General features: G+C 43.5%; 1 protein-coding gene across 2 annotated transcripts; it reads right to left on the bottom strand.

The window, feature by feature from the left end:
- Positions 1-1,376: 1,376 nt before the first annotated feature.
- On the bottom strand, positions 1,377-9,201 carry LOC311144795 (AN1-type zinc finger protein 5-like). 2 transcript variants are annotated; one of them, XM_084180929.1, is made up of 6 exons: positions 8,958-9,201; positions 4,562-4,720; positions 4,026-4,128; positions 3,835-3,920; positions 3,445-3,564; positions 1,377-3,046 (listed from the first exon to the last, which is right to left on the bottom strand). In XM_084180929.1, exons 1-6 carry the CDS (start codon positions 8,965-8,967, stop codon positions 2,898-2,900), a joined length of 627 nt encoding a protein of 208 aa, XP_084037055.1. In that variant the 5' UTR covers positions 8,968-9,201; the 3' UTR covers positions 1,377-2,897. The 2 variants fall into 2 exon arrangements, with proteins under 2 accessions (XP_084037055.1, XP_084037056.1); XM_084180930.1 differs by having other exon boundaries at positions 9,056-9,201.
- Positions 9,202-13,103: the final 3,902 nt, after the last annotated feature.

The raw sequence follows: 13,103 nt of genomic DNA, 5'->3' as shown, positions 1-13,103 counted from the left end.
GTGACCTCTGGACCTATGATTGGCCTTTTAGTCATGTTAATGAAACATTTAACTTTCACAATGAGTTACTTTTTCCCATCCCTGCTCACCCACTCCATCATTAATCAACTGACTCACCTACACACACACCCTCTATCAATGTCCCCCTTTTTCTCCCACTACCCCTGTTCCCTCTCAATGATTCAAATATCTTGTGATGCCCCACTCCTGTAATCTCAGTGACTCAAAGGAGCTTCCTAGATCGCTACTGACACTTAATGTTACACCTAGAGCAAGGGCACACCTGCGAAGCCGTGTCTCCCTCTCCTTTTCTCTTTATCCATTTAGTCTGGGCAAAAGCGAGGAACACGTCGGATGGTAGATAAGGATGGAGAAGCAGAGAACAGATTAAACATAATGAAAAAGGGAAAGGTGAGTGTGTATTTCTAGTGTTTAGAGTGTTCTGTATGGTGAGGAAGTGTCTCATCGTAGGGACCGGGCTCAGACTGGTCTAATCTGGTTATGCGCCGAGAGTTTAGTGACGCTACCTCGGGTCACCCCTTCATAATCTCAAGCCTGTCCATTTCCCACGTTCACTGTGAGCTCGCCCTGACCTCTCAAAAACACTCCCACTTTCCCCTATGGCCCTCCTTGTGAGCGTGCTCTCATTCCCTGAATCCAAAACCAACCCCAAGCCCCTCCTGTTTGGCTGGGTGGAAATGTTGTCAATCTAAAGGCAAGAAGAAGTCATTACCATAACGCTTATCCAATCCTCTCAGATCTGCAGCAGTGGCTCGGGTGTAGGGGCTAGTGGTTGATTCGGAATTCAGAAACAATCTCCTTAGTTCCCCTAACTCCCCACAGTAGACGGAGGTGCATTCATGTCATACACACATCTGTCACTGATGTCAAACACTGAGCCAGCTTTCCAGACACATGCACACACACAAATGGCAAGTGAAACACAGACACCCATAAGATAAAGAGATTAGGGGGTGGGAGTGTCTGTCCCAACCCCTAGAGGTAGGCTACGGGACCTCCCCAGCTGTTCATGGGTCAGGTTGAACGGAACACGTTGGTTCTCTAATCCCCCAGCACATGTGCCACATCAGCCGTCCTCTTTTTTTCTCTCCATGCCCTGAGGCAGGGAGGAATGACATTGAGGTACTGGGGGAGTTGAGCCGAGTAGTCGCCTTTGCCGTCTTCCTCTTGTGCACTCTCCCGGCCTCCGCTGTCTGAGCAGCTGCCAGCGTGACTATCTGCCGACGCACTCCCCCAAGCCTGTGACAGGTGTGCGATAAAACACTGCGTTTGAAAACAGTGTGCTTCCAAGCAGTCTGACTGGCCCACATATTTACTCCTATAACGTAAACAACCAATACAACCAGGCCTTGTAATGTCTCTGTACACAGTCTTTATTTACATGATACAATTATGCTGTAATGCTGGGTAGCAAGATTATGTAATACATAAATAGTTAGTTTTTTTGTACAAATTTGCATATAACTAACAAAGGAAAAAACTGAAACGGATACCTTTCTTTTAAAAAGTAAAAACCTCGTCCCTATGGGAGAAAAAGAAAGATCAACATAGGACACATACTGTCAATGTCTCACACAGCCAAGGAAAGTCTCACACACAGACCAATAGCAGAAAGAAAGCTGAAAAGATAAGTTGGAATCCAACTATGGAATCTATTTTTCAAATCGCAATTCTGGCATGCTCCTGTAGCCTTGTAAACATGTGCAAGGCTACAGGATATTGCTTAACAAAATAAGGAGATGGGGGAACGCACAATCTGACACCCACGTGTTCACTCAATCTCACTTAACACACACACACAAAAACAACACATAGCATGGCTGTCTCACTTCACAACTGCACTGAATACATGTGCTAATATCAGTACTATATTAATATATTAAAAAAACAGGGATTAAACATGTCTCAGCGGATAAAATAATGACCTAGCAATTCATTCAGATATTTTACATGATTTAAGATAGAGCAACCCATGCAGTTATCCCATTCATACCCCCCATATAGCCAAAAAAAACAGATAGGTAGTGCCCAAGCCACACCCAGAGAACTGCACGCAACCCTCTGCCTGAGACCACAGTTGGGAGATTCTGACCTTAGATTAGTCTAGGACCTCCTTGACTAAAAGTCCTGTTCCACATGAGTTGGTAAAAATGGGTTTGTCCTCCTTCTCACGCCTCTTCCAATGAACGTAAAGACTGACCGTGGCGTTCAAGTGATGAAACAGAAATGGTGCCTTCCTCTGGCAATAATGAAGTGATTGTAACAGACGATTAGGAAAAAGGCTTCACACGGACAATGTGATGAGAAACATGACCTGCTGCTGTGAGGTAGGCAGGTAGGAGAGATGGTCTGAAAAAAGGCCCAACTGCTTTTTGGGAGAGTGTTGCAGTTCTGGAGTGGTCATACCTATTGGACAACTGACCCGACTGACACTAATGGGAACGGAAAGTAGAAATGGAGATTCAACTGAACTCGTCGGGATACTGCATGTGCACACAACTTTAGAAAAAATGGCTTGTCGACTATTTGGCAACAAAGTGGCCAAACAGCTCTGGGGCTGTATTCAGTTGTGATGGAACGTCCAGATAGAAATAGGTTCTGCAGAATAGACATGCCTCTCCTGGAAGGTTACCCTGGGCTGCTCTTTTAAAAGATAATACATGTATTTTTTTTTCTCCAGAATATCGGCAAAGACACACAGTAAAGAGGGAAAACAAAAAAAGTGACCGTTCATGCATCTCCCCCTTGGGCAGGAACTCTTTATTTTCTCAAGGTTGTGATTTTAAAAATGACTCCTATCCTTTTGCCACTCGTGCCAGTGTTCATGTCAAGGGTTCACAATCATACTCCAGTCTGTGTGTGGATGGTTCTTAACCCTATATTCTCTGGATCTTGTCAGCGACCACAACAGGGTTCTCCTTGCGGATCTTGGCAGCTGCCTCCGCCTTGTAGTCGTAAGGACAGTTGTGCTTGTCGGAGTACCGATGGACACCGCAGAACAGGTTCCCACAGCGACAGTCGAACCCTGGAGTAGAGTTCAAAAGGTCAGAGATTAGAGGGGAACCACAGCATGAACCAAACTCCAACTCAATAACAATTAACCTCTGCTAATAAGACCAAAGACACAGAAAGACTACGGTTACTTTCCAAACCACCTACGTTGCAGCCGCGTTGCATGGGGTTCCTGCTGTGTTTAGACAATATTTATACATAGTAGATATGAGACCAATCACAAATGCAGAAGTAGTGTTTTACATTGCAGGAATCCCATAAATATGACTTCACTATTTGTGCAACTGTAGAGTAGGTGGCCTGGAACATGGCCAATCTCTTTTGCAAGAACGGCATGACATCGTATACATTGCTCAAACCTGTCATCCCATTTCATTGAAGAAGCACCACATCCTGCTATGGCGTGCTCACCTGTGAGGCCCACCCTCTTGCGGCACATGAAGCACTTATTCTTCTTGGGCTTGGGGGTGTCTTCCTTGACTTCATCACTGCTGGCAGTGACAGGGCTAGAGGCAGTAGGCTGACTCACAACTGAAGGAGAAAACAGAGGAGAAAGGCACTTTGTTAAATATTCACTTCTTTCAGTCTTAGGATTAAAATAAAACAGGGTTCCTGTGTTCTTTTTTCTGAGGCAGTTTTAGCACTCACATACAAGGGTATTTTTAAAACTGGTTTATTTTAGGCAGGCTGTTTATAAAACCACAGTTGGGTCTGAGGTATACAAGTCAGTGTGCATAGAATTAGCCAATGGTAAAGTGGGTCGAACAGAGCAATGTTTCCCTCTAGAAGTGTGTGTTTTACCAGGCTCTAGGGAATCTGGGTTATCCTCTCTTGAGATGCTCATCTCTGTCATTTGTTGAGTCACTGGAAGAGAGCCTTGAATGGTTCTGCAGAGGGGGTGAATGAAAGAAAATGATAAGTTACAGATATGAGAGAGCATAAAGCAATAAGACATCCATTGTATCACATGCGGACACACACTCACACCTTACCTAGCCATGTCTGCAGCAGAGCCAGATGACGTGTCTACTTTGGCTAGACTGGCCTCCAGTCTCTGGATGGCTGAGGCATCAGAGGTAGAACTACCGACTGCTCCTGTGATACAGCAAAAGCAAAACATCAATCTCAGATGGGAGATGAGACTCAATTTTGGTTCAACGGTTTCCGCTCAAGAGCGCAGCTGGTCCATAACGTGTATGTAAATTAGGGTTATCACGATACTCCGAGGTATCGTGACAAGGAAACAAAACATGAAGCGGACTAAATTTCCTGAGGAAAACAGTCCTAATGTTGGAAACAAGCAGCCTTATGTTGTCACCCAGAATCACATGCTTCCTTTCCAAGCTATAGCACACAATATGGATCATACAGTAGGTTTTTTAAAGGACCAAAGAGTATCGTAGTATCGCAATACTGGTATTGTGACAACCCTAATGCAAATAGTGAATTTTAGCGGGGGAGGGAGACGCACTGTTTGAAGTAGATTTGTGTTGTGTGTGGTCAGTGAGAGGGTGGAGGGGGAACTTACCCATTGGGCTAAGTTGGCTCAAGCCGCAGTCACTACTCTGCTGTCGGTTCAGATGCTCCTTGTAGCAGACCGAGCACATGCCATTGTTCCTGGGGTTGCCATAGAAACCACAGCCAGTGGCACAAAGCACAGGCGTCAGGCTCGTCTCTTGGGCCATCGCTGTTGACAAACGGGAGCAAGGTGTATTGTTAATGTGGGAGTATGTATGCGTGTGTCTGCATGCATAACAGTTTGTGTGTAACTCAGGTGGCCAAATGTAGTTGTGGTGGTTGGGCACATACATTTGAAAATAACATACCAGGAAGGAACATTAAAACTAATGAAGAAACGGGGGGGGGAGGCAAGGATTCTACCACCAAAGTTAAAGAGAGTTGAAATTCCTCATTGCGCACAAGAAAACAGGGAATGAACGGTGAGAAGAACAATTAGGCCCAACACTTTTTCAGCTCCCCTCCTTGGCAGGAGCTGAGCACATCAACAGGAGTCAGGACTAGGATGTGTCAAAGTGTCATTACCATAAATGACTAGGCCTATAACAATGTCAGCTGGTCCTCCTCCAGCTTATCACGATGAAGCACATCTTGATGGATATTTATTTACACTATTCACCACCTCTGTGTGACAAGGACAGAATAGTGCCAATAGGGGGAGAATAGACCAATGAGTCACATTTGCTGATCAGTTTTTTTCAAACAACATTCCGCCTTGGATTGTGATTAACCCCGAAGGTGCTATAGCAAGACACTTAGAGATTATCTGGTACTTTTGTATACTATTTAGCCAGTAGTTGTCAAAGTAGCGCTCATGAGCCAAAAGTGGTCACAGAAAATTGCATACAATGTCACATACAGTGCATTCGGAAAGTATTCAGACTCCTTGACTTTTTCCAAATTGTTACGTTACAGCCTTATTCAAAAATTGATTAAATTGTTTTTTCCCCCTCATCAATCTAAACACAATACCCCATAATGACAAAGCTAAAAGAGGTTTTTAGAAATGTCTGCACATTTTCAAATAATATATTTGTACAAAACTGAAATATCACATTTACATAAGTATTCATACCCTTTACTCAGTACATTGTTGACGCACCGTTGGCAGCGATTACAGCCCTGAATCTTCTTGGGTATGACGCTACAAGCTTGGCAATCCTGTATTTGGGGAGTTTCTCCCATTCTTCTCTGCAGATCCTCTCAAGCTCTGGCAGGTTGGATGGAGAGCGTCGCTGCACAGCTATTTTCAGGTCTCTCCAGAGATTTTCGATCTCTGGCTGGGCCACTCAACAACATTGAGACTTGTCCCAAAGCCACGCCTGCGTGGTCTTGGCTGTGTGCTTAGGGTCGTTGTCCTGTTGGAAGGTGAACCGTCGCCCCAGTCTGAGGTCCTGAGCGCCCTGGAGAAGGTTTCATCAAGGATCTCTGTACTTTGCTCCGTTCATCTTTCCCTCGATCCTGACTAGTCTCCCAGTCCCTGCCGCTGAAAAACATCCCCACAGCATGATGCTGCCACCACCATGCTTCACCGTAGGGATGATGCCAGGTTTCCTCCAGAAGTGACGCTTGGCATTCAGGCCAAAGAGTTCAATCTTGTTTCATCATACCACAAAATCTTGTTTCTCATGGTCTGAAAGTCCTTTAGGTGCCTTTTGGCAAACTCTGTCATGTGCCTTTTACTGAGGTGTGGCTTCCGTCTGGCCACTCTACCATAAAAGCCTGATTGGTGGAGTGCTGCAGAGATGGTTGTCCTTCTGGAAGGTTCTCCCATCGCCACAGAGGAACTCTGGAGCTCTGTCAGAGTTACCATCGGGTTCTTGGTCACCTCCCTGACCAAGGCCCTTCTCCCCCAATTGCTCAGTTTGGCCGGGGGGCCAGCTCCAGGAAGAGTCTTGGTGGTTCCAAACTTCTTCCATTTAAGAATGATGGAGGCCACTGTGTTCTTGGGGACCTTCAATGCTGCAGAAATGTTTTGGTACCCTTCCCCAGATCTGTGCCTCGACACAATCCTGTCTCGGAGCTCTACGGTCAATTCCTTCGACCTCATGGCTTGGTTTTTGCTCTGACATGCACTGTCAACTGTGGGACCTTATATAGATAGATGTTAGCCTTTCCAAATCATGTCCAATCAATTGAATTTACCACAGGTGGACTCCAATCAAGTTGTACAAACATCTCAAGGATGATCAATGGAAAAAGGATGCACCTGAGCTCAATTTAGAGTCTCATAGCAAAGGGTCTGAATACTTATGTAAATAAGGTATTTTTTTGTCATTATGGGTTATTGTGTGTAGATTGAAAAACAGTCGCTTTCAAACTAGGGATTATGTAGCTATTTGAGGTAAAACAGTAATTCTGCTCATAGATTATCCATGTATGAACTACACAGACACATCCAGCCCAAAGTTGGAGGTTAAAAAAATAACCCGAACCGGGATGTTGGAACATTGCTGGGGGGAGCCCTATAGACGCCAAAGTTCCCAAGCATGTCTTTAAGTTCCAGCTAATGAACAACAGGTAACTTTGCAAGGGAAATAAACAGATTTATATTACAGGTTATGACCAAAACATAAAAAATGCTCTGCCAAGAAGGGGCCACAGCAGCCTGCTCAGAACATTCAGAGATGTCCGTGTTATGGCCCTGCGAGGATGCGAAGGACAAACAAAAAATTCTGACAGCCCTTTGCACTCTCCAACCACAGAGTGTAGTCCCCAACCCCCACCAAGGTGGCCTGTCAGGCAAGGATTTCCTTTGAAAAGCCTCTTCTACCGTATCACGTGTCTGCCTGCTGACTGCAAAGCAAAGTCCCCTGCAAGCACCACGATTGTTGACGTTGTCTGGTTTCCACTAGTTACCACAGCCGAAAAGGCAAGATGTTTTCAAAGAGAAATTGTAGAAACAGGTGGGGCTTATGACTTTGTGGTGACGACCAGGTTGCCTGGCCTGAAATGTTCAGATTGTTACGAGCAGTACTTGGATGCTCGTGGCCTGCTTGATGCCCGACAACCTGTTTGCCACCTGGGCATGCATGGAACACAAATGCTCTCACACATCGCCTTCTCAAAGAGAAATAAATAGTATTTGCAAGCCATCATACTTTTTACTGGACACACAAAAATAGTTTGTATTTTTGCTTCACCCTGATGCTCCCCGACAGATGTCAATGAGGCCACGTCAATCAATGTGCTCCACATGCGTCCATCCCTCCAGAGCCTATAGCGACTATCAGATAGGCAAATTTGTTTCAACCAATTAATGCAATCAACCCGAAACAAAACACGCATTAATCTGTCTGAATGTAGCCTAATCACACCCTTGGGGGGGAAATGGCGTATTCATGGGCACAATGTGCTTATTCACGGCACACTTGCCTAGATATAACATAAATGTAACAACAAAAACGCTAGCCTCCAGATTACACTACACTGCCAACAGTGTGTGGACAACCGCTCGTTGAACATCTAATTCCAAAATCATGGGCGTTAATATAGAGTTGGCCCCCCTTTTAACAGCCTCCACTCTTCTGGGAAGGCTTTCCACTAGATGTTGGAACATTGCTGGCTATATGGTTATGGTCAGACAAAGAACACAATTAAATACATTGATATGGCCCAAAACCACTGAGTCACGCTACAGCTAAATAGTGCTAAGTACGAAACAAGAGCTAGCCAGCTAACGTAGATTAGCTTGACAAGCAACATTGTCGAGAACAAAGGCAATAATTGTTTAGTAAATAGATTTGTGAATTAGATATAAGCCACGTTTTGACCCTTGTTCTTTTGGGCTTTCTTTGTCTACTAACCATATCTTCCTGTTGTTTGGACGTCTTCTGATAACGTTAGCGCGAATACTAAAATGAATATGTGCACATATAGGCTGACACCCTATTCCCTATTTGTGCAATACTTTTGAACAGGGGCCATAGCTAGCTATCAGGTTAATTAGCAATTCAAATGTTAACATTTCCTTATGCGCTGTTAAAATGAAACTAATTGAAATCAACCAGCATCAAGTAATATTCGATCAATTCTCAAAAATTGTTTAGCAATTGCAACTAGCTGTTAACTGGTATTGTTTTTAAATGATGTTCAGTTAAAGCACAACCACGGAGAATTACCTTATATATCGCTATTTTACCCTTAGTCTAGAAAAACGATACTATAGCATATATGGCTAGCTAGCGACTCTCCCTCCCTGACTTGCTTTTTTTCCTTGCCCAGCCAGACTGGTCACGTTCGAAGGCTTGTGATATTTTCAGTGAGGTGGTGGTGACAGCTTTAGCTCGCTAGACCTTGTTTACCAGACATAGAGGCTAACGACCAAGTATAAATATGACCTTCCCTCCACAAGACAACACATATTTCTAAAGTTAATTGATGTTCGGATAAAAATGTTTCCTTACGAAATTCCATATTAAGTTGATGATCCAATTTTCGGTGTCCTTTTTCTGTCTTCAACCATACACCACGACAACCAACCGTTTCAAATGTCGATTCTCACCTGCACAATTTGATCGAAATCACACAAGATGTATGGTCTGGTTGAGTACTGTCCACCAAATGTATTTTCTCGCTGTTTTCTCTGACGGAGGCTGTGTGAGAGATGTAAATATGTCTTCTCTTTCTCTCCCTCCCCCCTCTGCTCTCTCGAGCGGTGTTTGTTTCCTACTTTAGTAAGAGGAGTGGCAGATGATGTCACGGGGAAAATAACGTACAGTGATTGGCTACCCGAGAAGCCCTGGCGCGCGTGTCTCACAACAAGGGGTGGGTCCTGGCTATCAGCATTGGGGAAGGTGAGGTGAGTATACCGTATTTATTGCATGTTCATTTGTCATCCATCCACCCACAGTTTATGAGTATTGAGCCATACCATGATTCTTAATAAGTCAATGTGTCTAAATGAGTCTTTCAAATAACACTGACAGGCTTGTGGTAACATATGAGTGTTTATTCTGTGAGAATATCACAGATTTGTGTCCACAGACAGGTGTGTGGTTGTTGCAATATGAGATTGTTTCCTCTGCCCACCCCCTGTCAAGAATCAATATGTTATTTTCTGTAACAAAGAACAGCAAAACAAGTTTAGGGGTGACATCAGAGATCAGACTAGCGGACGCTAGGGGGCCGCTGACCACATATAGGAAATCAGTCGGCGTCTCAAGGTGTAATTTCGGAATTTGGTAGTGCATCAGCAGTTTTCAACTTGTTATGTCAGCCACTAGCTAGGTTTCCATCCAATTGCTGACAGATTTTCAGGCAAATATTCACAAATCTGTATAAAAACAATATGTGCATTTTCCCACCAGAAATGTGTTTCCATCAAATTGACTTTTTGTGGAATAAAAGGCTGTACGTGATGACATAGTGTTGTGCACATAAATAATAATAAAAAAAACCCATGTAAGGAATACAAAATATTCAAGTTAAATGGTTTTCCATTGCATTTTCAACTCTACTTTTTTTCCTCACAAAAATGTTTGCGTTATATAGTGAATGTTCCCACTCTGGTCTTTGATAAATGCTTTCTAGTCAACAGCTAGCATATACAGTGTGGGTATAGTGTACATGATGAGATTATTAAGGACAAAAAGAGCGAGATCATTTTTATTTGTCAAACGGCAGCCACACATCGATCATCATGTCACCATTATAAGACCCTCAATATTTATTGGAAAGGAGCATCAAGCTCATCACCATGAACTTTCTTCACCCTGTGAAGTTCATCATAACTTATTTAATCCGTAGCCTAATAAACTGCATGCTTTCTCAAGTCGTAGTGGGAGGACCACACAACATATAATCGCGTGACTGCAAGTTTACTTTGATATGATGGTTTATATAAACATAAATTAAAGTTAATTGGACACGCACACAGTTTAGCAGATGTTATAGCAGGTGCAGGGAAATGGTTATGGAACTAGCTCCTAACAATGCAGTAAAATGTAAATAAGAAGAAGAAAAAAAAGAAGAAAAATATCAAATTTCGGAACGCATGTAATTAATAACCCAAATAGCACTCAGTGATCCAAATGCAGTATATACGTATACACCGGGTGAATTTACACAAGATACTAAGAATGATGTATACAGCATAGATATAGGGTGAGCTATGTATCTAACTACAGAAATGATTTCAGAACAAAAAATATGATGTAAACATTAGTAAAGTGACCAGTGTTCAATTACTCTATCTACATAGGGCAGAAGTCTCTAAGGTGCAATCTCTAAGGTAGAGTACCAGGTGGTAGCCGGCTTGTAACAGTTAATTTTACAGACAGTAAAATATTCCACCTTGTCTAGCGTATTTTGTTTTGTTGATTGGAGAGTTTAGTGACAAATTTGCTATTTCCATCAGGCCTGTTGTGACATTTATCTGACATGTACTTTACTCGCATAAAAAGGTTGGATGGAAGCCTGGTTATTGACAGTCACTCAATTAGCCCATGTCAGCAGTGCTCTGCCTTTATGCAACTTTAAAAATAAATTGTAGACCATTGTACACCAAAAACAGCATTAGACCCCCAAGTATCTTCCCACATTGACACACTACATGTACCACTTTGCTCCCTATGTTGAAAACAGTTTTGTTGTTTCAGTGGATGTGTGTTTGAACATGGGGAATAAACATTGAACATTCAGGGTGTTTGCCCTGTGGGTATACATAAAAGTCCCTACACGCCCCCCTCAACCATAACGTCACTCCTTTCACCATACAGGACGTCCTGGGCTAAAAATAAACATTGGGGTGGGGTATAGTGTGTGTGTGTTAGGTGCTCTTTGCTGGGACCCCTAGATTGTGGCATAAATTGGTGGAAAGGTGAGTGTTCCCCCAAGACATGAATCACAATGAGGAAGTGGGAGGTGTTATTGTAGGGTATAGCAGAATTGGTCGGGAGCCCATAAGACGGCCACTATCCACTGCAGCAAACTCATTGGAGCAGAGACCTGGCAGTGTGGTGCCAGGTCAACCTCCTCTCCCTCAACATCACCAAAAAAAAGGAGCTGATCATGGACTACAGGGAATGGAGGGGCGAGCACGCCCCCATCCACATTGATGGGGCTGTAGTGGAGCGGGTCAAGAGCTTAGTTTCTTGGTGTCCACAGCACTAAGGAATTAACATGGTCCACACACACCCACACAGTTGTGAAAAGGGTACGACAGCGCCTCTTCCCCCTCAGGAGGCTCAAAAGATTTGGCATGGGCCGTCAGATCCTCAAAAAGTTATACAGCTGCACCATTGAGGGCAACTTGACTGGCTGCATCACCGCTTGTTAGGGCAACTGCAAGGCACCCGACGCAAGCCGCTACAGAGGGTGGTGAGTATGGCCCAGTACATCACTGGCTACCTGGACTACCTGCATTGACCCTTTTTTGCACTAACTCTCTTGCACTGACTCTATACCCACACACTCACATATACTTACACTGACACCCCAACACACACATACATACCCCAACACACATACACTTTTGCACTAACTCTCCTGCACGGACTATGTACAAACACTGGACTCTACCCACACACTCACACATACTTACACTGTTATTTTACTGCTTTTATTTTTTACTTATCTATTGTTTACTTAACACTTATTTTTCGTAAAACTGCATTGTTGGTTAAGGGCTTGTAAGTAAGCATTTCACTGTAAGGACTACACCTGTTGTATTCGGCGCATGTGACAAATAACATTTGATTTGATTTGATACCCCAACACACACATACACTACATACGCCCACACACAAAACACGCACACACATGCATACTGATGCCACACACACACACACACACACACATGCATACTGATGCCACACACACACACACACACCACATACAGTGCCTTCAGAAAGTATTCACACCCCTGGAATTTTTCCACATTTTGTTGTGTTACAGCCTGAATTTAAAATTGATGAAATTGAGATTTTGTGTCACTGGGCTACACACAATACCCATAATGTCAAAGTGGAATTTTTAGAAATTAATAAAAAATGGTAAAAGCTAAAATGCCTTGAGTCAATAAGTATTCAACCCCTTTGTTATGGCAAGCCATACGTTCAGGAGTCAAACATTTGCTTAACAATTCACATAATAAGTTGCATGGACTCACTCTGTGTGCAATAATATTGTTTAACATGATTTTTGAATGACTACCTCATCTCTACCCCACACATACAATTATCGGTAAGGTCCCTCAGTCAAGCAGTGAATTTCAAACACAGATTCAACCACAAAGACCAGGGAGGTTTTCCAATGCCTTGCAAAGAAGGGCACCTATTGGTAGATGGGTAAAATGGAAAAAAAAAAGCAGACATTGATCCCTTTGAGCATGGTGACGTTATTAATTACACTTTACATGGTGTATCAATACACCCAGTCACTACAAAGATACAGGTGCCCTTCCTAACTCAGTTACCGGAGAGGAAGGGAACTGCTCTGTCACACCCTGATCTGTTTCACCTGTCTTTGTGCTTGTCTCCACCCCCTCCAGGTGTCGCCCATCTTCCCCATTATCCCCAGTGTATTTATACCTGTGTTCTCTGTTTGTCTGT

Source organism: Coregonus lavaretus (assembly GCF_964263955.1).
Source record: "Coregonus lavaretus genome assembly, chromosome: 17".
NCBI classification, from domain to species: Eukaryota; Metazoa; Chordata; class Actinopteri; order Salmoniformes; family Salmonidae; genus Coregonus; species Coregonus lavaretus.
Note: the sequence above shows the minus strand (reverse complement) of the source record. Positions and strands in the feature narration are given on the sequence as shown.